The 22,334-nt window shown below is 37.9% G+C and overlaps 1 protein-coding gene across 1 annotated transcript in view; it reads left to right on the plus strand.

Moving 5' to 3' along the window:
- ANGPT1 (angiopoietin 1) overlaps positions 1-22,334 on the plus strand; it is a gene marked incomplete at both ends in the record, with an annotated part of 157,094 nt that overhangs the window by 65,522 nt on the left and 69,238 nt on the right. The window contains 3 exons of the mRNA XM_080338533.1: positions 5,188-5,343; positions 10,531-10,652; positions 19,637-19,869. Of these exons, the coding sequence (XP_080194659.1) occupies positions 5,188-5,343; positions 10,531-10,652; positions 19,637-19,869 (511 nt within the window). The remainder of the gene's footprint in view (positions 1-5,187; positions 5,344-10,530; positions 10,653-19,636; positions 19,870-22,334) is intronic.

The raw sequence follows: 22,334 nt of genomic DNA on the forward strand, positions 1-22,334 counted from the left end.
GTCTTTGGGTGCAATCTATATTGCAGTCCTAGTAAGCCTAATTGACATTAGATTCAAAAAGTAGTCACCTTCGTTTTCCATTTGATGGTATATCTACAATTTTTTTCCTGGCTGGTGTACACTTTCCTTGACATGCTTAAAGCACATACGGTAAGGTTGTTCCAAACAAGATGCAGATTAGTGTGTTAACATTTACTTTTAGGTACCATCCATGTTCATTTTCCCTTATTCCTACTGATCACGTATGGTCATAAATAGTGGAAGGATGTATTCTGGTTGGTCTCTAGTCCTAGAATCTGTGATGTGAGAATGTTGCATCATCATAAATTTGTTGTTTTATGAATCTTTTCTCATTTGCAAATAGTTTGTTAAATATGCTAATATTTTGGTTTTTTATTTTTTTAATACGTGTAATGTTGGCCTTTTCAATACACAAAGAAAATTGGGGTTTTTTTTGTGATAAACGCTTTCCTAACCCATTTGCCTTCTGAAAAAGTAACAGAAATTCTATGTTATTTTATATATTTCAACTTCTTCCAGCTTATTCTGACTAAGGCTGGTCACACACTTATAAAATACAAATTACATCAAATGTCAATTTTACATCTCACTCCCCAAGGCAGTTTGTCAGTGTAGGGAGGTGTGACCCTCCCTGAGACAGAAAAGCAAAGAAAGAAGAGGAGAGCTTTCATTGGTTGTTGTGATAGAGTAGTACTAGTACATTTTTCAGTATGCAAAGTAAGACAAGATAAAACAGTTCTTACCAATTATCAATGGTATGTTACTTTCTATTATTCCAAATTATGTGCTTTATATGTTTAATGGTAGTAGAGGGAAGCAGACTATTGTTACTTCAACTTGCATTCTTGTTCTAAGGCAGTGTATGAAAACCTGATGTTGTCTGGATATCATAGCAGTCCTTACCATATAACTACATGGGACCAACATTACTTGATCAAAGTAAAAGCTCTTGTGTAATTTATAAGCCATCTGCCACAAACCAGTATCATTTACTTAAGCCCTAGGTTACAGTTTCCATTTTAATAGTTCTATTAGTGTTTGGGTGGTTTCTATGAAGATTATTCAATAAATATGGTCCAGAAAAAGCTAGGTAGTTTTAATGCATAATTACCTGGAATGTTTATTGAAGAATAATACTGAATCTTCTGACAGATTTATTTCAGAGAATATTATAATGTTATTATTCATCCCACCAATAATTCTGCATTGCTGAAAACTCCTGTGCAATGTAAGGAATCTTATCAAAAACAGATGCAGCTGAATAAAGAACAGGATCATCAATGAACTAAAGAAGCTCATATAGTAGAAGGGATGGGATGGGTGAAAAGAACGCAGAAAAGAATTCTGTTTCACTTTTTCTACAAAAAGTATCTGAAATAGGAAGAAACAGTAGTACAAGGATTTAAAAATCCAAATGTAAAAAGTAGATTCACCTGAGAAGTGCATTTCATCATGCTTTATGTATTTACTGTTTAATGCAGTGTCTGGACAATCGGAGTTTAACTTTTAATTATAGCATGAAGGGGTTCTAAAAAATGACTTAAAACCCTAAATGTTCTTGAATTTACTTCTGTGAATAGATGCCTGCATGCAACATTTTCTGTGAGGCCACCCTGCAAGGATCCTTTTGCCACCTGTTAAAAAGATGCTATTCCTCTTAGCTAACCACAAAGAAAACCGAGTCTAAGGTTCACTACACTTAGTACAAAGCCTCCAAAGAAGGGAAGGCTTCAGATAAAACTCAGTTCTTGGCCATAATGAACCTGGTAAATGTTGGTTTCCTGCAATAAAAATAATAGGTGAAATCTTGGCCTATTGAAGTCAATGGGAATTTTGCCATAGATTTTAGCAGGGCCATTATTGGAACCAGTAAGTCTTGTGAGCAAACTAAAAAATAAGTGGGTGAAGGAAAGAAGGGTAATTAATGCTACAGGTCCTACACATTATTTTAGTCCTTGGTCAACACTCCTTTGCCCAAGTGAATAGCTTCTGATATTCCTGAGATGTGTTCACAGAAACTATTGTGTCAGTGTACCAAATACCAAATATTTACAAAAGGATTGAATGAGTAATTCTGAAACAGGAAAAACAGCTTTGTTGTTATAATGAGTCAGTCTCAGATTCAACCAGAAGTTGTTTTAGGGGTGAGTAACTAAGGGCAATTCCCCAAGAGTGAATACCAAGAGGAGTGTGTTAGACTACAATAATTAAATGTACAAGTTATCCAATATGCTTCAGTCTATGCCTGTGTTCTTGCTAGTCAAAACCTGCTGTAGCACCATGCAGATGCAGTTAGCTCTTTCAAACACTGTCCTTTCTGTAATGTGAGTAAAATAACAGGCAAAATATTTACTTAGTAATAGAAATGTCTTTTCGTCTTTTTATATTTAGATCCCTATCTGTGTTTCTTTTTACTGATGTGTGAAAACATCTAATTTTTGATGTGTAATAAGTACAGCCACTATATTTTTGCATGGATTTTCCCAGGCATCCATTGCATACATAGAATCGTAGAATCATAGAATCATTTCAGTTGGAAGACACCCTTAGGATCATCCAGTACATCCATAACCTAACTCTAGTACTAAACCATATCCCTAAGAACTTCATTTAAATGTCTTTTAAACACCTTCAGGGATGGTGACTCCACCACTTCCCTGGGCAGCCTGTTCCAATGCCTGACAACCCTTCTCATGAAGAATTTTTTTTTAATATCCAATCTAAACCTCCCATGGTGCAACTTGAGGCCATTTCTTCTTGTCCTATCACTTGCTACTTGGGAGAAGAGACCAACACCCTTTGCACTACAACTTCCTTTCAGGTAGCTGTAGAGAGTGATAAAGTCTCCCCTCAGCCTCCTTTTCTCCAAGCTAAACAGCCCCAGCTCTCTCAACCACTCCTTATAAGACTTGCGCTCCATGTACCACGTGGCCCATGCACAGCGAGGCAGTTTCAGAAAGCTGCAGATTAACAAATCAAGTCACACCCACAGACATGCTCTGGTCCTATCTGGAAACAAAAAAAAGCACTGGATGTGAGGAAATGTATGTTTTGGTAACCTCATTGTGGGCTATACCATTGTACTTGAGAGCTCTGTGTTTCTTTTGGAGGTGAAAACTGTGGGAGAAATTTGAACTTCTTGTTCAGGTGTTACAGCATCTGGACCATAATATGGAGAAGCACAACCATGCAGTTTGTGGGGCTCTTTCAAAGGGATTATTTTCAACCAAGAGATAGTAAAAAAACCCCATATCTATATATATGTATATATATCTATACATACACATATATATATAATAACAAGGAGCAAAGACTGGCTAAAAATACATTATCTGGTGTGAAAGAGATATACAGGCATAGTACTTCTGAACATAAAAGCGTTGTGTAGAAATGTGATGGATCTGTAAAATCTCCCATGAACTAGCTTAATACCTGTAACATATATCTCATTAATAAACTGAAATAAAGTAAATTTACACCGGGAGTTGAAAATGGTGACATCTGCTGCAGACGTTGTTTTGCCATATACAATTTTCCTTGTCTGTTTAATCCCTTTTTAATACTTATCAGAGTATTCAACAATAAATTTTCCCTACCACTTAAAACACCCTGCAGGTTTCTAGTCCAGAGTAGTTACCTGGCAATTCAAGCAAATGTTTCTGTTGTCTGAAACTGTAGGACATCCACTTTGTTTTTGATCATCTGGATATTAAGTGCTTCTCCAAGGTGGAGAACAAACAAACCATGAACCACTGTCCTATGCAGAAAACATTTTACTTTGTGGCAGTCCTCTTTCTCTGTAAAACTATTTTTAAAACTAGTAGGAGGTGCACATAAATGATCAAATTTGTAATAAATCTTTTGTAAGCTCAGCTGATGTGGCTCATCAGAACATGTAGCAGTAGTTACCCCTAAGCACAGGAATGATTATAGATAAGATGAAAGCAGCTTTTCTTATTGATTACACTGCATATCTGATTTCTCCTCCTTTCTTTAGTTTTCAGATCGGCTCCATCTGGTTCTTACACTTTAGTTGTGCAACTTACTTTTCACAATGAAACATGCTTACTGCTGTGAAAACAGGTCCAATGTGATTAAAATTGTTAGGTAAAACAGTAGTTGCTAAGTCTGGAATCAGCTAGCCATAAAATCATTCACAAAATGAAATTGAGTACCGAATCTTCACTGGGTGCAAATCAGCTGGAGGGCAGCTGATTTCAGTGAAAGGTATTGAGAACAACGTTATAGGCCACCTTTCTTTATGTTAATACTTCATGGAGCATGTCAAGCAAGATGCCAGAACAATGCTTGTATAAGTAAGCAACAATCCCATCATGTTGCAGACTAGTCCTGGGCTTATGGTTTGGGCGAGTATCCAGGTAGCTAAAAGGGAATTACCCTGCCTGTGTTAACTAAAACCAACTGAAACAAAAAGTGACCCTCTCTCTGGGGTGCTCAGTTGATATAGAGGGTCCTAATTCAGATTGTGTTCAACAGGCTGAAAATGTAAGCCAAACAATGTCAAAACAAAAGCAAAGGAGCAAAACAGCTTTCTACGCTTTTTGATCAACAGCTTCTTTCTTTTATTGCCACGACAGTGTCTCCCTTCCTTTAATGTACAATTTTTTGGTCACAGCTAAACTAAAATGCGTTAATTGCTGAGTTTGTGAAACTCTTTGGGGGGATCTAACCCGGCAAAAAAAATCGTATTACTGAATGACTGTGAGAAAGGAAAAATCCAGGGGAGGTAGGATATGGTAGGATCTCTTCCTGGTAGGACTCCCATGTAAGTTATGATGTACAAGTGGGCAGGGCATTTCCCCATGGTGAACGTTTTTCTTTTAGGGGTTCCTTTTGGAGCTGTCATGACATCTCTACTGCAAATGCTCACTGCAACCTTGACACAGATGGAAGCAGGCAAGGCCTGCTCCAGCTCATGACAGCAGGTCATGATTCTTGGAAAAACATTGGGACTGTGTGACTGCAAGGGGTTACCCAGACAGTCAGGTCCCTTTTCCAACAGTCACAGGCTCAGCTGAGACTTGGGCTCCCCCTGAAAACACTGAAATTTCCCCTTTTGGCAAGAATGCCAGCTATGCACCCTCATGTCACCAGAATGCCTAAACAGGTAAAAATACCACAGCTAAAACCTTTTCTCTTTCACAGCTTGAGAACTACATTGTGGAAAACATGAAATCTGAGATGGTGCAGCTGCAGCAGAATGCTGTGCAGAACCACACCGCCACCATGCTCGAGATAGGGACCAGTCTCCTCAGCCAGACAGCAGAGCAGACGAGAAAACTCACGGATGTTGAAACCCAGGTATGTTCCCAGAGCAGTTTTCTAAAAGTTGTTTATTGCAGGGACCTTTTCCCATCCTCTTCCTTTTCTAATGGACCACCACACAAAACATTTCAACACAGGGCTCCAAGGAACATACACAGCGGTGATGACTGAACCTTGCTATGTGTCTTTCTTTTGATTTTGATTTGTTAGTATATTTAGCTCTGTGCATGTAAGGTGGGCAGGACTATCTAGGAAACTAAATAAGCATTTGACTTCAAATAAAAAGCCGAGCTACCAACTGTGAATGATACGTATGTCAAGCTAAATAATGAGTTTCAGGCTAAAACAGTCTTTGATCTCTGTTTGCTTCTTTACCATTACAAGGAAGTTTGTTTATTTTCTGCAAGATGTTTCCAGCTTTTTGAAAAGTAGTGCATGTTTTCAGCTTTTAAACTGTGAAGAGAGGGACAAACATCAGCTTCTTCATAAAACGCTGTGTGTTTGTTATTCCTGTAAAATTGTATAACATCATATGAATTTAAAGAGCTATCTCAATATGATTGCTAGCACTAAAATTACTGTTGTGATTGAAGTGACAAGAGTATCACTGTCATAACACAGAGTACAATTTCATACTGGGCTAATTGCAAAGATACATATGACTTCTTCCCTTTTGAAGTATTTTATCAGTCATTTTTATAATATTTGTATTTATCATTTTTACCAACTTCCTCTTGGTCTTCATAGCATGTGGTATATTATCAGCTGCACTGCATTTGCTGTTCGTTTAGAACAGGGGAATTAAAGTATTGCATTTATTTGGTTTGTTCTAGAAACATACGTACTTCTTGAAAGATCGTATTTTCTGTTCTAGTGTTCTTATATTTACAATATCATTACTGAGTTATTACATACTTATATTACAATACACAGAGAAACAACAGAAATTATGGAAGACAGATCCACTGCAGGTTCCCTGCACCATTTTTTCTACATCTTTATTAACAGATCAACATTCACTTATAAATGTTGTGATCTCAAATGACCACATTTTCTAAAACATAGTATTTTGACTTATGAAAATGTTAGGGAAAATCTTTAATTCAGTATTAATAGAATATCTAAATGGAAACATTGGAGGTGAAGACCTGTGGACTGGAGTATCTTCAGTTCAGTAAAGAAAAAGCAGGTGTAGGAACTCTCCTTATATCCCCAAAGACCTACATAGGTGTAAATGTTAAGTACTCATTAATGTTTTCCTCCTTTAAGCAGGTAAGGGACAAAATGTGAATTCCCTCTCTGTCTCACTTTTCCTTTGAGCAACCACTTCAAGTTAGAGGCATCATTGGCAACTGCATGAAGGAGTGAATTACTTCCTCCTTCTACACCTATTGATGCAGAATTTAAGGGATGTTCAAGATATCAATGATCATGGTTCTTCCTTATTGCAGTACTTGCTCCAACTTTCAGCTCAGTGATGGCATCTCCCACCTCCCCTCTTTCAGTAGTAAGAAAAAGTCCCTGGCTCTACCATCAATCAGAAAAGAATGGTGCAGGTCACTCAAGAAAGTTAAAAGAGGCTGCCCTTGGTAGTCATGGAGGTAAACAGTTGCATGGCAGAGATGTGACTGTAGGATACAAGGAGGAGAAAGGCAAGTCAGGATCTCATGCCTGAAATAAGAAGTCCTCATGCCAGAGTACGGAGGAGTCTGAAGGACTGCATATAGAGCCTCCATCTCCTTAAATTCTCACTGACTCTTCCCAATCCTTGCTCTGTCTAAAATCCCATAGATTCCCTTTATCCTTCCTTTTCTACCTGAAGAACTACTGATATTTCATGGGCTGGCTCACAGATGTATCCTCTTTGTAAATCTGTTTGTGCTTTCCTGTCTTTTTACCCCTTGCCAACCTTTGTAACCTTCATTTTCTGCCAAGTCTCTGTGAAGCTGTGGTGATGCTTCCTGACTCTTCCAAATACTTCCATCTTGAACAACTTAATGGCTGCATACTTACAATTCAGTATACAATATTTTCAACTTCTGTACTCTTAAAAAAGGACACCTCAAGTTGCTCTGTGAACATTAACCATTTCAAACAAAAATAAAGCATTTCTATTCTTGAAAAGGTTAGAAGGATGGTCAGCAGAACTGCTATTTTGGACTTTTAAAGGGCAGACTTTAATACATTTAGGAGGCTGGTTGGCAGAGTCACTTGGGAGGCAGTCCTAAAGGAAAAGGAGTCCAGGAAGGCTGGTCTCTCTTCAAGAAGGTCATCTTAGAGGCGCAGGAACAGGCTGTCCCCATGTGCCAGAAGGCAAGCAGGCGGGGAAGAAGGTCGACCTGGCTGAATAGAGAGCTATGGCTGGAACTTAGGAATAAAAAGAGAATTTATTGTCTTTGGAAGGAGGGACAGGGTACTCAAGAGGAATACAAGAATTCTGTGAGGTTATGCAGGGAGAAAATTAGAAGGGCCAAAGCCCAACTAGAGCTGAGCCTAGCTAGCTACTGCTGTAAAAGGCAACAAGAAATGTTTCTATAAATGCATCAGCAACAAAAGGAGGACTAAGGAGAATCTTCATCCCCTGATGGATGCAGGAGGAAACATAGTGACAGAAGATGAGGGAAATGCTGAGGTACTAAATGCCTTCTTTGCCTCAGTCTTCAACAGTCAGAACAGGTGTGCTCCAGTCACCCAGCCCTTGAGCCAGAAGACAGGGATTGGGAGCAGAATAAAGCCCTGATAATCCAAGGGGAAATGGTTAGTGACCTGCTACAGCACTTGGACACCCACAAGTCTATGGGGCCAGATGGGATACACCCAAGGGTGCTGAGGGGGCTGGCAGAAGTGATCACTAAGCCACTTTCCATTACCTATCAGAAATCTTGGCTAATTGGGGAGCTCTGAGTTTACTGGAAGTTGGCAAACATGACACCTACCTACAAGAAGGGCCAGAAGGAGGATCTGGGAAACTACAGACCTGTCAGTCTAACCTTGGTGCCAGGGAAGGTCATGGAGCAGATCATCCTGAGTGACCTCACATGGCACATAAAAGAAAACCAAGCAATCAGGCCCAGTAAACATGGGTTTACGAAAGGCAGGTCCTGTTTGACCAACCTGATCTCCTTCTATGACAAAGTGACCCACCTAGTAGGTGTGGGAAAGGCTGTGGATGTGGGGTACTTAGACTTCAGTAAAGTCTTTGACATTGTATCCCACAGCATTCTTCTGCAGAAGCTGGCATCTCAGGGCCTGGATGGGTGTACTCTGCGATGGATAAAGAACTGGCTGGAGGGCCAGGCCTGAAGAGTTGTGGTGAATGGAGCCAAATCCAGTTGTTTGCTGGTCATGAGTGGTATTCTCCAGGGCTCAGTATTGGGGCCGGTTGTGTGTAATTTCTTTATCAATGATCTGGATGAGGGGATTGAGTGCACCCTTAGTAAGTTTGCAGATGACACCAAATTGGGTGGGAGTGTTGATCTGCTGGAGGGTAGGAAGGCTGTACAGAGGGATCTGGACCAGCTGGATCGTTGGGCTGAGGACAGCTGTATGAGGTTTAATAAGACCAAGTGCTGGGTCCTGTACTTGGGTCACAACAACCCCAGGCAGCGCTACAGCCTTGGGGAAGAGTGGCTGGAAAGCTGCCTGGCAGAAAGGGATCTGGAGGTGTTGGTTGACGGCTGAATATAAGCCAGCAGTGTGCCCAGATGGCCAAAAAGGCCAACAGCATCCTGGCTTGTGTCAGAAATAGTGTGGCCAGCAGGATGAGAGAAGTTATGGGCCCCTCATCATAAGAAGGACATTGAAATACTAGAGAGAGTTCAGAGGAGGGTGATGAAGCTGGCGAGGGGTCAGAAGCACAAGTCTGATGAGGAGCAGTTGAGGGAACTGGGGCTGTTCAGCCTGGAGAAAAGGAGGCTGAGGGGAGACCTTATCGCTGTCTACAACTACCTGAAAGGAGGTTATAGCATGGAGGGTGTTATTCTCATCTCCCAAGTAGCAAGTGATAAGATGAGAGAAAATGGCCTCAAATTGCACCAGAGGAGTTTTAGATTGGATATCAGGAAAAAATTCTTCATGGAAAGGATTGTCAGGCATTGGAACAGGCTGCCCAGGGAAGTGGTGGAGTCACCATTTCTGAAGGTGTTCAAAAGGCATTCAGATGAGGTTCTTCGGGACACAGCTTAGGGCTGGCGTTAGGTTAGGTTAGGTTATGGCTGGACTCTGTGATCCTGAGGGTCTCTTCCAACTGAAATGATTCTATGACTCTGTGATTGAGTTTGAGATTAATTCTTTTTCTTTTATGTTCTGCAAAAAATTCCTATTAGGCATGCGTGATAAAATGTTACCATGTAATTCTGTGATAATACTGGTAAATACTCTTCCAAAAAAGTCTGATATGTTCCATTAAAGAGGAATCATGCTCAGTTCCAAGAAGTGATTGCATCTCAGCTCTTGTGTGCACGTAAACATACAAAAATGATTTACACACACTCCTCTAGATTTTATGTGATGAACAATGATATACCCACAGAATCAGCTAACATTAGATAATATTATGAAAACATTCTGTTATTTCTACTTTTGAACTATTTTTTGTTAGAATCTATCCTCTTTCATCTAGTTAAAAGTATTCTTTTTGTCTCATGTACTCAGTAAAACTTGTGCTATTGATACAGATTACCCCTAAAGTGAAAGCCAGTTGCATAAAGCAATGTTTAGGATTACAGCCTTCATCTTAAAAATCTGTGTGAGAGTGCAAGTAGTGATAACATGAGCAGACACCAGACTTCTGCCAACACTGCAAAAGAGAGAATGCAGGGGAAAGCTAAAGTAGGAGCTCTATTTACGAAACAGCGGATGCAACTCTTTGGCTTCAGCTCAAGTACTCTCGCACTCATCTGGTTTAAGAATGTTTTGTCAGAATGCATGTTTGAGGCATGTCTCTTGTTCTTTCCATTAAAATAAAGCTTATTTGGCAGTCATCTTTCCCTTTTCTGCTGCCCTAGTATTATTCTACAGCAAACAGGGTGCCAGAATGTCAGCTGGTACATATCAGTGTAGCTTGATTGAGTTCATTTGCACCAGCTGAACAGCTGAGGTTAGAAAAGGATTTAGAAACAATTTTTGACGAATCATCAAATCAGAATGAAATCGTCACATTATGTTGCTATAACAACATAACCAGGACAGTATAAACATTAATGTTTTTAATTTATCCTTAAGGTGCTAAATCAAACATCCAGACTTGAGATTCAGCTACTGGAAAATTCACTGTCAACGTACAAGTTAGAAAAACAGCTGCTACAACAGACACATGAAATCCTGAAAATTCATGAGAAAAACAGGTAAGCATGAGTAGTCAGTGTCTTACATTCTTTCTCTGTTCATCACAAAGTGATCTGTGCATACTTTGTTCTAAGCAATTGATAAAATGGAAGAAGCAAATATGATAAGTGGAAAGTAGGATAATATTTATGAAATAGCAAAAAGAGCTAGGGTGTGAACTTACACTGTTTTAGTTCCTATATGATAAATGAAAGTTGGTTTTTATCACTTCCGATGTGCATTCTAAGTTTACATCTCAGTTTGCTTCACGACAACATAGTCATACGACCACAGTTCCTGTTACCAAAAAGCACAAGGATAGCTTGTATGAGCACCTTCCAGTAGAAAAAATATTAATAATGAATCATAAGATCATCGACTACCTTAAAGTGCATAAGAAACTGAAAATCTTCAGTAATTCATCTTCCTAATTTTAATGGATACAAAAATAAGACATTTAGAAAAATCTCCCTCTTCCTTTTGTCTCAGTATGTAACAGCCTTGGAGCCATGTTCCTTTTAAAGAAGAAGTGAATGATAAGCATTTGGGCTTTATGTTGAAATTGAAGAAAAAACTGTTTAGCAGCACATAACTTTTTAAGCAGTGAAGAGATAGTCAAGAAGTTTCAGTATTGTCCCTCATTGTGCTACACCTCTGTAAAAGAGGTGCTTCTGTGGCACGGGGACTCAGTACCTGAAGTCACCGGATTTAGTAATCCATTATCTCAGAGTGTGTGTGGTGGGTTGACCTTGTCTGGCTGCCAGACATCCAGCCAGCCACTCTCTCACTCCCCCTCATCAACATGACCAAGGAAGAAAATATGATGAAAAAGCTTGTGATTGAGATAAAGACAGCAAGATCACTTACCAGTTACTGTCATAGTCAAAACAGCCTTACTTACTGACAGTTAATAACAGCGTAGGATAGTGAGAAATAAAAACAAAACCAAAAGATCTTTCTCCCCTTCTCCTTCTTTCCAGGCTCAACTTCACTCCTGATTCTTCTATCTCCTTCCACCCCAAGCAGTGCAGGGATGAGAAATGGGGGTTGTGCTCAGTTCACAACAGTTTGCCTCTCCTTCCTCACACTTTCCCTTCTCCAGAGTGGTTCTTTCACACTGCTGCAGTCCTTCAGGATAAGATTGCTCCAACGTGGGCTCTCTACAGGATGCAGATTCCTTCTGGATTTGTCCATCTGCTCCAGCACAGGCTTCCCACAGGTTCACAGCCTCCTACAAGCCTATCCACCTGCTCTGGTGAGGGGTCCTCCCTGGGTTGAATGTGGATCTTTGTTCCACCATGGACCTCCATGGGCTGCAGAGGGATAGCTGGCCTCACCATGGGCTGCACCATGGGCTGCAGAGGAATCTCTGTTCCAATGCCTCCTCCTCTCCTTCTTCTTTGACATCAGTGTCTGTGGCATTGTTTTCTCTCACATTTTTCCCCTCACTCTTCACACTGTCACGTGGTGGTTTTACCTCTCCTTGAGCATGGTCTCCCTGAGGCACAACCATCTTGGCTGTGGGGCTCAGCTGTGCCCTGCAGCAGGTCCATTGGAGCTGGCTGGAACAGGCTGTGCCTGGCATGGGGCAGCCCCAGCCTCTCCTCACAAAGGTGACCCTTGCAGCCCCCAGGCTGCCCAGACATGGTCACCTCCACTCAATACAGTGGGTAAAGCCATATTCCTTCTTAGCTGCCCTTCTGGAGACCTAAGGCTCTCATCCTGCCTCTGTGACAGCCAGGGTTCAGCAGGGAAAACACAGAGTGCCCTCACTACACAGCTTCACTCTCAGCTCCCTTCTAGAAAGAACAACTGTGAGGTTAAGTCTGACTAGGACTAAGGCTTCTGTGTCCTGGATCTATATTTGACATTGAAATAAGACAAACAGCTTTAAAATTGAGGTAGTTACTGAAGCATCTTGTGCAAGCTTTAGTGGATCATTTAAACTGAGATCAGACGTTTTGCCAAAAAAAGCAACATGACTCTGGGGCTGCTGGACAGGAATCAGCAACTGAGGCAGAGACCTTGCCCAGGTTTATGTGTAGGGAAGACTAGCACCACAATAGGCAAGGAGCTACTGGGGAAAAAAATGTGAAGAACTAAATAATGATGAAAACCAGAAATTGTTGTTGCAAAGAAATGTGTTTGCTAGATATGTCTAATTAAAAAGCTGGTCAAATAATATAGTATGACTGCTACTGGTTATGAAAACCAATTTAATGTATTTAATCCAACAACTATTTATAACCAGTAATTCCAGCAAATATTATTCTGGACAACTTGTATTTCACTGGAAACTCTTGAATTCCACAGACTTCCATTTACTAATTGGAAGTATGAATAGATTAGTATGGGATTAACCTTGACTTCGGCCATCTCAAAATTAAGTAATTCACCTAAACTGTATAGGTGGGCTCTTCTTGTAGTCCACAGAGAGAGTAGGCATGTGCAGGACAGTTTATTCTACATAGTTCATAAGCCTATTTCAATTTAGGATTAACACAAACATTAGTTAAGTATATAAATAGTTGCATTTTTATCTGCTGCAATCTGGTTGGCAACAAATTTTTACTGGGTGCTCAAGAGACGGAGTCTTGTATACTCAACAATCTGAATTTATTTATTTATCTTAACAATGTGTCAGGGTGTAAAGTCTTCGTGTCAGTAAACAAACAAGTTTTACTAAAGTTCACCTTTGACTTGGTTGACATTATGATGAAATGGTCTGTGACATGACAAAATGGTCTGCCTTGCATTTTCAGAAAAAAAGGAGAGGTCTGTTAAAAAGCACATTTTATACCCAGTTGTTTCTCTCAAAAGTATAGCTTTATATGGACAAAGGAAAAAGCACATGGAGTTTCATATTGTAATGAAGCAAGAACCTGGCATGCACTTTTTGGTTTCTGTTACTCTCTCCTTGGTAGTGATAAAATCAGGGAGAGGGCAGTATTATGAAGAATGCACTAAAACATGGATCATCAGCTCCCATATCGTCATCTACTCATAAAACAGAACTGTGTAATCTTAGTCTTGTAGGTCCTAATACTGAAATCAATTATGTGTGTGTCAGGTTCACTATGGGACAAGTTTTGGTGATCTCAGCAGATACTAGGTTTCTGGACATGCCTATGATTTTAACTTGCTTAACTTTAAACAGTACTTACAGATTACCCATTAGTCTACGTTCATTAGTTGTTTGCAGTTAAAAAGTCTTCATCCCTCTCCATATCTTTTTCACATCAATAAAATGGAGAAAATCCCGTTTGTCCACATTGCCTACGTGAACTGTAAGCTTTTTTGGGAAGGGCCTTTCTTTTGCAGTAGTCATACACCACAGTGGGAAAGAGTGTAGGGACTATTATCATCTCAAAAATAATCAAAACAGATGGTGTACTGTGGGCTGATAATTTCTTTCTCTGTGCTAAAATTTCTCTGTATAAAATAAAAATAATGATCTTAATCACTTTTAAATAACTGGATTTTGGATGAAAGTAATGCATAATCTTATAGTAATAATAACTGATTGTTGATGTACTACAGTAACATGTATATTATCCTTAAATAAAATAAGCACTGCATATCAACAGGGGACCAATGCGTGTTCTTTAGATAGAAATATATCTATTCTTGGCCTTTCTCTTTACTTCCTGCCTCTACTGAGAAGAGTGGCCAATTTTTTTCTTTTCATCTCACTGAAGTGAAAGATATTCCATGGCATAAGTAGAATCACATTTGCCCCAGAATCATGTTTCTATTGAATGCTCTCATGCCATAAATAATTTAGTTTTGTGGGTTCCCACCCACTATAATGTAAATGGTGGTTTCTTCCATTGCCATTTTTTCTCCCACAAGAGCTTTCTAAAAACTATTTTGATTTATTCTTGAAAGATTTCCCCAGTTAAGTGTCTCTATGAGGCACTTTTTTTCTGAGTGTACCAGCTGCATTTAACTAATTGTGTGCCATTTGTTTCAATATGCGAGTGTGAAAAGAACTTTTTACTTACTCAAATTAAAAAAAAAAAAAAAAAAAAAAAAAAAGAGGAAAAATATAATGGAAATTTAACATAAAATTTAAACATAAAATCCAGCTTGAATTTGCAGACATTCAGACTAGATTAACATGTTTGGGACTGTTGTATCCTGTGAAAGGCAAGGACTCAAGAATGATTCTTGAATTTCCATCTGCGTGAAAGAAGAGGAAACGCAATATGTCTGTTTGCAGGATTTGCATATACTAAAAGGATAAATCCAGATTTTTACTTCACTTTTGTGATTTCAATGTAATTATCTTGTCACTGGTATAAAAAATAGGCTCACTGATGTTAGGTGTCCAGTTACTTTACTGGCCTTGAGAAATATGGGGACATATATTTTTATATTTCCTTAAACTGATCAGACAATATCAGATCACCAAAGTAAGTGTGAGTGGTCAGCACTTAAAAATATAGAGATGATTTCACTCATGTAAAAGCAAGTACAAAGAAGCTGTCTCAATCAGAAAATACTGTTCTTGGACTCAAAAGTAAGCATTTAAATCCTCTACTTGTTTGTCCTCCCGGGCAAAAGAATCATATATATATATATATATATATATGGCCAAAGAATTTTTTCCTAGTGTGATGTTACATGTCTTTCTTTTTTGAATAGCTCAAAAAAGTAAATATTTTCATCTGTATTTTAAATAGATCTAGATTTTTTAAAATATTATTTTAATGTTAAAGATGTCAATATCTAAGATCTGATGCTGTTCTCACATGTCTAAACTGAGGCTTCTGAAAACAAAGATAGAAAAGAAATCTCTTCAATGGCTGTGGTCTGGAATGGATTAGTGAATAAACTAACTACCTCATAAGGCAGATTGTCTAAACCAGAGTTTCCTTCCTCCCCGGAGAGTTACCAGAGTGCTTTCTATATGTTCTACTTTGTCACCTTTCAAAATGACAGCGGCTTTCAATGCAGGTCGTTCTTTGACTGGTGTACAGGCCTTCTGCCCTTCCCAGCATTATCAGAGGGCTTTCTCTGAATCAGCTGGACACAGCACAGCTGCACTGAGACATCCCTCTGGCTTATATCCTGAGAAAGTTAACACGTCGTTTTTGTGGTTGAAAATAGATTCCTAGCCTCGCCAAGATCTGTAGGTTAGACACCAAGACATGGTTAACCTTTAGGAAAATTAAGTCTATCTGAATTTGGGGGGTGTGTGTTTGCTTTCAATTTAATTATCTTCTAGATAATCACTACAAAGAGTCATTATCCAACGGACAATATTGATATTTATCCATGTTAACATTTCTTTCTTCACAACTTCATTCTGTTCCCCAAATGCCTGATTTGTTTCCCCAAATTGGAGGCTACAATTATCAAAAAAACACATACAGACGTGTATGTGCATGAGTATATATACATATATATATGTGGTACTTCTAGGGAATGGTGATTTACTTTCATTGTGAGTTCCCATGACTGCTTCATCTGTCCAGGTCAGTAATGTTTTCAAACATATAGGAATTTCAAACATACAGGAAGTGTATAGGATGTTCAAATGTATAGGATGTACATTTATTGTAAAATGTACACTTATTGTAAAAAAGTCAGTCAGTACATCACAGCCATAACATTTTACTGAAAAGTGTTATAAAAGAATGTTATATCACAGTTTCAGTCAACCTTTATAGATTGTTGTATTATTTCGTATAGAGACAGCCTTCTTTTTGTTTCCTTTAATATTTTAATTTCAGCAATAATCATTAATGAAAAATAGTAGAAATATTTTCTTTTTAACTCTGTCTTCCCAATTCCTCTGTAAAAAATTGAGAAAATATCCTTACTAAGCACTCAGCAAAGTCATTTCTTCATTGTATATGTCTATTAGAAATTGTTGGAAAAAAGAGAGAATAGAGATGTCTCACAACCATTAAAAAAAAGTAAAATCTAAATATATTTGTATTGGTTTCAACTTATTTTAACATTTTTTGATGCAGCTTCTAGCACTTTAAAAAATATTTAAGTGAGCTATAATAAATATGTATGTAACTGTACAAATGAAAAAGTCTGGCCAAAGGCCATAGGAGCAGCTTTTTTCATGTTGTTCAGGGATTTCTTCCTTTTGGAACAAGCCAGTGCAGAAATCCACACTCTATGTGAAGTGTTTGGTTTTGTTCATTGGGAGCTCTGACCAAAGGTTTCTCACTGGTTCTTAGTAAAGCACAGTTAATGTTTTGGATTTCTCCCAGGAATACAGGGAGTGGTCCTATCCTCAGGACTTATTCTTATCTGTTGTAGATTTATGGATATAGAAAAATCTTTGCATAAATATATATGCATTCCCTAAAATAGCTTAGTTTTGCAATTTATACTAACAGGACTTTTAATCTACATAGAAAACTGCAAAGGAACCAAGTGCTGTGACACCCCCACCTTTCCACCATATGTTGTTGTTGTTGACAAACCACTCATAAATATTAGAATGTATTATTACTAAAGCCATAAAGCATCTGCTTGCTGTCTGTCTCTGTAGACACCAAACTGGGAAGCTCTAAATATTGTCAGCTTCTTCCTTCTTGCTTGACATGGCCAGGGTTGCTACAAATAAGGCTGTCATCACCATGGTTTCATTTACTATGGTCTTGGGAAGGCTATGGTGGGAAACAAATAATGCAATGAACAGATTGTAGCTGTCAAAGGCTCTTTCTTTTACATGAAATCATTCAGATACGGAAATCATTTAGACGTGGACATTCATATAGGTTGCTGTGGGATTAGGGAAATATCCCATACTATATTAGAATACAGACAAAGATAAAGAGGACTTTTTTGTCTTTACTTACCACTTAACTATAAAGCAATATTGTGGCTTTAAGAATGGCATCTTCTCTAACACTGAGAATACACAACGTTTTTGCTGGACTGTAACATGTCAGGCTGGGATGTGGCCACACCTAGCACCCATTCTACCATAGACTGTGCCTAGGGCTCACCTCATTCCTATCCTAAGTGCATTAATAGAAATTATAGGCTTTCAGAAGAGTAAAAATCCAGAGTCAAAATGAGAATTTCAATAATTTCCATGAAAATGTGGACAGAACTGATAAATTTTACATGGATTTTTTTTTCTTTGTATTTTGTTGAATGGTATTTTGTGACTGAAACCAGTTCCATCAGAACACTTTCGACCACTTCTGCCTAAATAACCTTCTGCATAAAACAAGTTCTCAAAAAAATCCATGTGAGTCTAGAGCATAAACACATCATGTTTACTGTTAGAGTTCAAATGATTAAAAAAATCAGCTACAGGCCTGGTAAGGTGTTAGAATAGTTTATTGGTTTTGCCTTCAGAAACCATACTTTTTCTTTCAAATTGAAGCTTTCTATCATCTGATTTCAGCCCACTGAATCTCGTTACACTTTCGTTAGTAATTAATGAGTCTTTTGGAATGAGATATCATGTTCCGTTTTGTGTTTGGGACCCCACGAAAAAGTATTTTCCCTTCCTGTCTTTTCTTTCTTTCCCTGTTTACCCAGATCCTTAAAAAAACAAACAAACAAACAAAAACAAAAAAACAAAACAAACAAACAAACAAAAAACTGTTTAGTTTATTATATTTTTAAAAAAAAAGAAAAAAAGTTTTATATTACTCTAGTTTGTACAGCATATCCAGGGCCTCAAATCTTTTCATTGTTATCTTTTGTAACCGTTCATATTAAAGCTCCATGATACCTAGTAGAAAAAAACTCCATATGGATTTTATTACATTCTTCAGTTAGATTAAATGACCTGAAATTATGCAGGCATTTTGCCACTGATCTGTTATCCAGAAGTAAAAACAAAGGTGGGGGGAGAGTGCAAATAAATAAAACCTAAGACTGATTTTAACAGGAAGCAGTTTGTTGGCAAGTTTGTAACAACCAGTTGGTTTATGGGCATGAGAAACACCTATTTTGGCTTACACAGTAGAGTTACTGAATGGAAAGTAGCGAAGGGATTGAATTAATTTCTTTATCTAATATGAATAAGATCTTTCTGCTAAACTCCCACCACAGCATCAAAGCACTAGCCTGAAAAAAAGTTCTTGTTCACTGTTGACAGATATTAACTGGTTTTTATGTCGACAACTCCTCTGTTCTCCTAGATATAATCTGACCTGGCTTTGATCTTTTTAAATTGTACATTTTTGACTCGGAATGGAGAGCGTACTAGAAAAAGAATATTAGTCAGGAGAAAGTGTTTCCATATACACATAAAATTATTTATAAAAATCAATGTAAACAGGTCATTTAGTGTGATAACCAACAGTTTTCTATCTGAGGAGTCTTCTGTGGAACCAGAGAAGCCACAGGGGAAATATTTGTGTGTACACAAGGAAAACAAGGGAATCCTACCTTAAAATGAAAACTTCTGATTTATCTTTTTGGGAAACAGTACTTTTCTTGGTGTGAAAGCAGACACCACTCATCATTCCCAGCTTCACAGATCGCATCATATGGTACTTTTATTGTGGGTTCCATATTCCTTGATGGTACCCCATAACTCCTAATGCTTCTTTTTCATTAAGTGGTAAGGCCCATCACAAACTGTTCTTTAGTTTACCCCTGATTTTCATCTCTTGTCATATTGATCCATCTATACTACCAATGATATCCTCTTCAATCTCCTGTTCTTCTCCGTCCTTTGCCCACCTCAGGCTTTTCTGCCTGAACTTCAATATATGAACGTGTTACTGGCCCTATGCTCATGCATGTAGAATTTAGCAAATAGACATGCAGTTCCATGCACTTTACTCTAAGCACTACAGCATTCAAACAGCACAAAATGGAACCTTAGAGAGTAGTTCTGTTTGGCTGCTCAATAGAAGAAATCAGTGGGCTGAATTTGTAGATGTGACATTTTTAGAATAAATTGTTTATGTACTGGATTCTATGGTGAAAAATAAAATAGTTCTGTTTTCTGTATTAATAAATATGTTGGCATGAAATAATATCTACTAATTGTTTCATTACATTTTAGTTTACTTGAGCACAGAATTTTGGAAATGGAAGAAAGGCATAAAGAGGAGATGGACACTCTGAAGGAGGAAAAAGAGAACCTACAAAGCTTGGTCACACGACAAAGCAACATAATCCAGGAATTAGAGAAACAGTTAAACAAGGCAACAAGCAACAACAGTGTCCTGCAGAAACAGCAGCTTGAATTGATGGATACAGTTCACACTCTGATCACCCTCTGTTCCAAGGAAGGAGGTAAGAAAGTAGCATTATAAAACATTAGAAGCACTAGGAAATTTCTTTTGAAGTAAATACTGAATTTTTGAAAGGGCAAATCTCAATGAGCTTATTCCAAGACAGAAAATTACATTATAATTGAGGAAAAAATTGCTGATAAGAACACAGAAATCAAAGTTCAGACAGTGCTGAGGCTATCCCTTGTACTAATGACCATTTTTGATTTTTTGAATTTAATATCACTGAGTTGTTATATCTTGACTGTAGCTAATGTAGGCCACAATTCCATTGACTTCACATAACAATACGGATTGTTGCCTCTGAGCATCTCTCTGCTTCTGCTGGGAGTAAACCAACCAACTGTGGATGTTAACTTCATAGGTGCCTATACATAATTTACTCTGAACTTCCTTTACAATCAATGGAGAGAACCGGGTACTAAAAGAAGAAAAGTAACCCAGAATTTTATACATACATTTGTGTTATAATGTTGATGGACTTGGATTTAGGCACTTATGGTGCTGTAGCCATCCAAAATGTGTCTTCTCTTGAATAAGATTTTTTTATAATAAGGGATCATTTTTCTTCCTTCTGCTTTGCTGAATTTTGTTTGTTTGTTTCTGGGTGCATTAGACACACTGCATACACAAAAGACAGAGAAAATGTATTTTGAAAGAAGGCATTGACAAAGACTCTAGGACAATTCTCCTCAAGTCTACCTTTCTTAGTAAAGAGATTTCTTTCAAAGACTGAGAAATTCAGGTAGGATTTCAATTTTCAAATGCTAAAGACACTGCAGAATGTCTCTGGAAAGAAATTCCCTTCTTCAGAACCAGGAGATGGATGAATAGAGACCACTGTAAAGGTTGGAAATGGGACACTAGAATGAAGAAATTAGTAACTAGGAAAATGAAGACAGTCATACAGAAGAAAGGGAAGAAGAAATATAAGGGAGGATGTAAGAGAAAAGGCATATGATAAGAACTGCTAAAAGGGGATTAACAGCTGTGCCTACTATGGCATGCAGAGGCTTAAAAACACTGGAGGAAATAAAGTTGAGGAAAGAAAATAATAAATATCTGGAAAGTTGACACCAAAACCCTTCTAAGAAAAGGTACTTGGTCAACAGAAACTGTAGGTGTGCAAATGATGCTAGTCATTCAGTGAGTGTGAATGCGTGGATGGAAGAAGTCTGTGCGAGGTGGAGTGCCACCAGCCTGAAGAATCCAGTATATTTGCTCATTTGAATTCTAGAGCTCAAAGTTCCAGAAATTATCTAAAAAACAAAAAGAAAAAAAAAACAAACTCAACCCCTGAACAACAACCCCCTCCTCCCAATCAAAACCTCATCACCTGCATTGTTATTCAGTATTTGGTTTAAGAAGCAGAAGTACATATTAGATCATTTAAACTATTCAGCTCAAGGCAGTGTGGGTTTACTCTCTGCTATATATTCCCATGCAACTTGTGTGGCTTGAATCTGAACTGCTCCAGTGACGAGAATTACATCTCTTCCTTTGGAAGTGTTGCAAGCTCAGGCTCATGTTGATAGACTACTTGAAAAAACCAAAAAAACAGAAAAACTTTTTTTCTCCCCCTCATGTTCATTGTAAATGTTCCCTTCTGCTTATTCTGTTATACTGTTCCCCAGCATTTTGAATTAAATAACATCCTTCATTGTAGGCTGTTCTCATATCAGTAGAGAAACATTGTGATGCAATGCAAATCCTTTGTAATATTTTAAGGTCTTTTGGCAAAGAAACCTGGCAAAGCTGTGTTCAGAATGTTCTAATAGAGCTCAAGAGTACTTTAAAATTAATATAAAAATGAAAGATATATTATTCTCATACAGAAATATACTGCAAATTCTTTTTAAGGCTAGAAACAGGTTTTATAATAATTCTGAATTTGATTCAAAGAAAAAAAATAAAAGAAACAAAACCAAACAAAAAACAGACAAAACAAAACAAACAAAAAACCCCCAACATTTTTCCTAAACTTTGTTTCCTCAGCTGCTTCTTATAAAAACTTTGTTTGATGATTACAGAAGTGAATGTTTAAGATTTGGGTCCAGGGTACAAATTCAGGTGCTTGAAAACCTGAATTTTCAGGTTTCTTTTTTCACTTCTGAGAAGCAAAAGATGTTCAACAGAGTTAGATGTCTAAATATAATTTTAGTAGCTTGATTCAATCTCTTTATTTTGAACTCCTTTACTTTTTGTGTATTAAAATGTTCAGAATTTGCCAATTTGCCTTGGATACCTTTTTTTTTTTTTTTTTTAAAGATAATAACCTGAATAGAAATAATTGCAGAAATGTTTCCACTTACTCCGTGTTCAAGTCTAGCTCACCAACCTTTTTGGTAAATAAATTCACAGCTGAAAAAGGAACCAGACAGCTTGAGTTAAAATAATAATGAAGGCCGTATACTTAAACATTTGGTTGTACCAGAAAATAATACCAGCTTCAGTCTATAGAAATAC

The sequence above is a fragment of the Nesoenas mayeri genome, assembly GCF_963082525.1.
Source record: "Nesoenas mayeri genome assembly, chromosome: 2".
Classification (NCBI taxonomy): Eukaryota; Metazoa; Chordata; class Aves; order Columbiformes; family Columbidae; genus Nesoenas; species Nesoenas mayeri.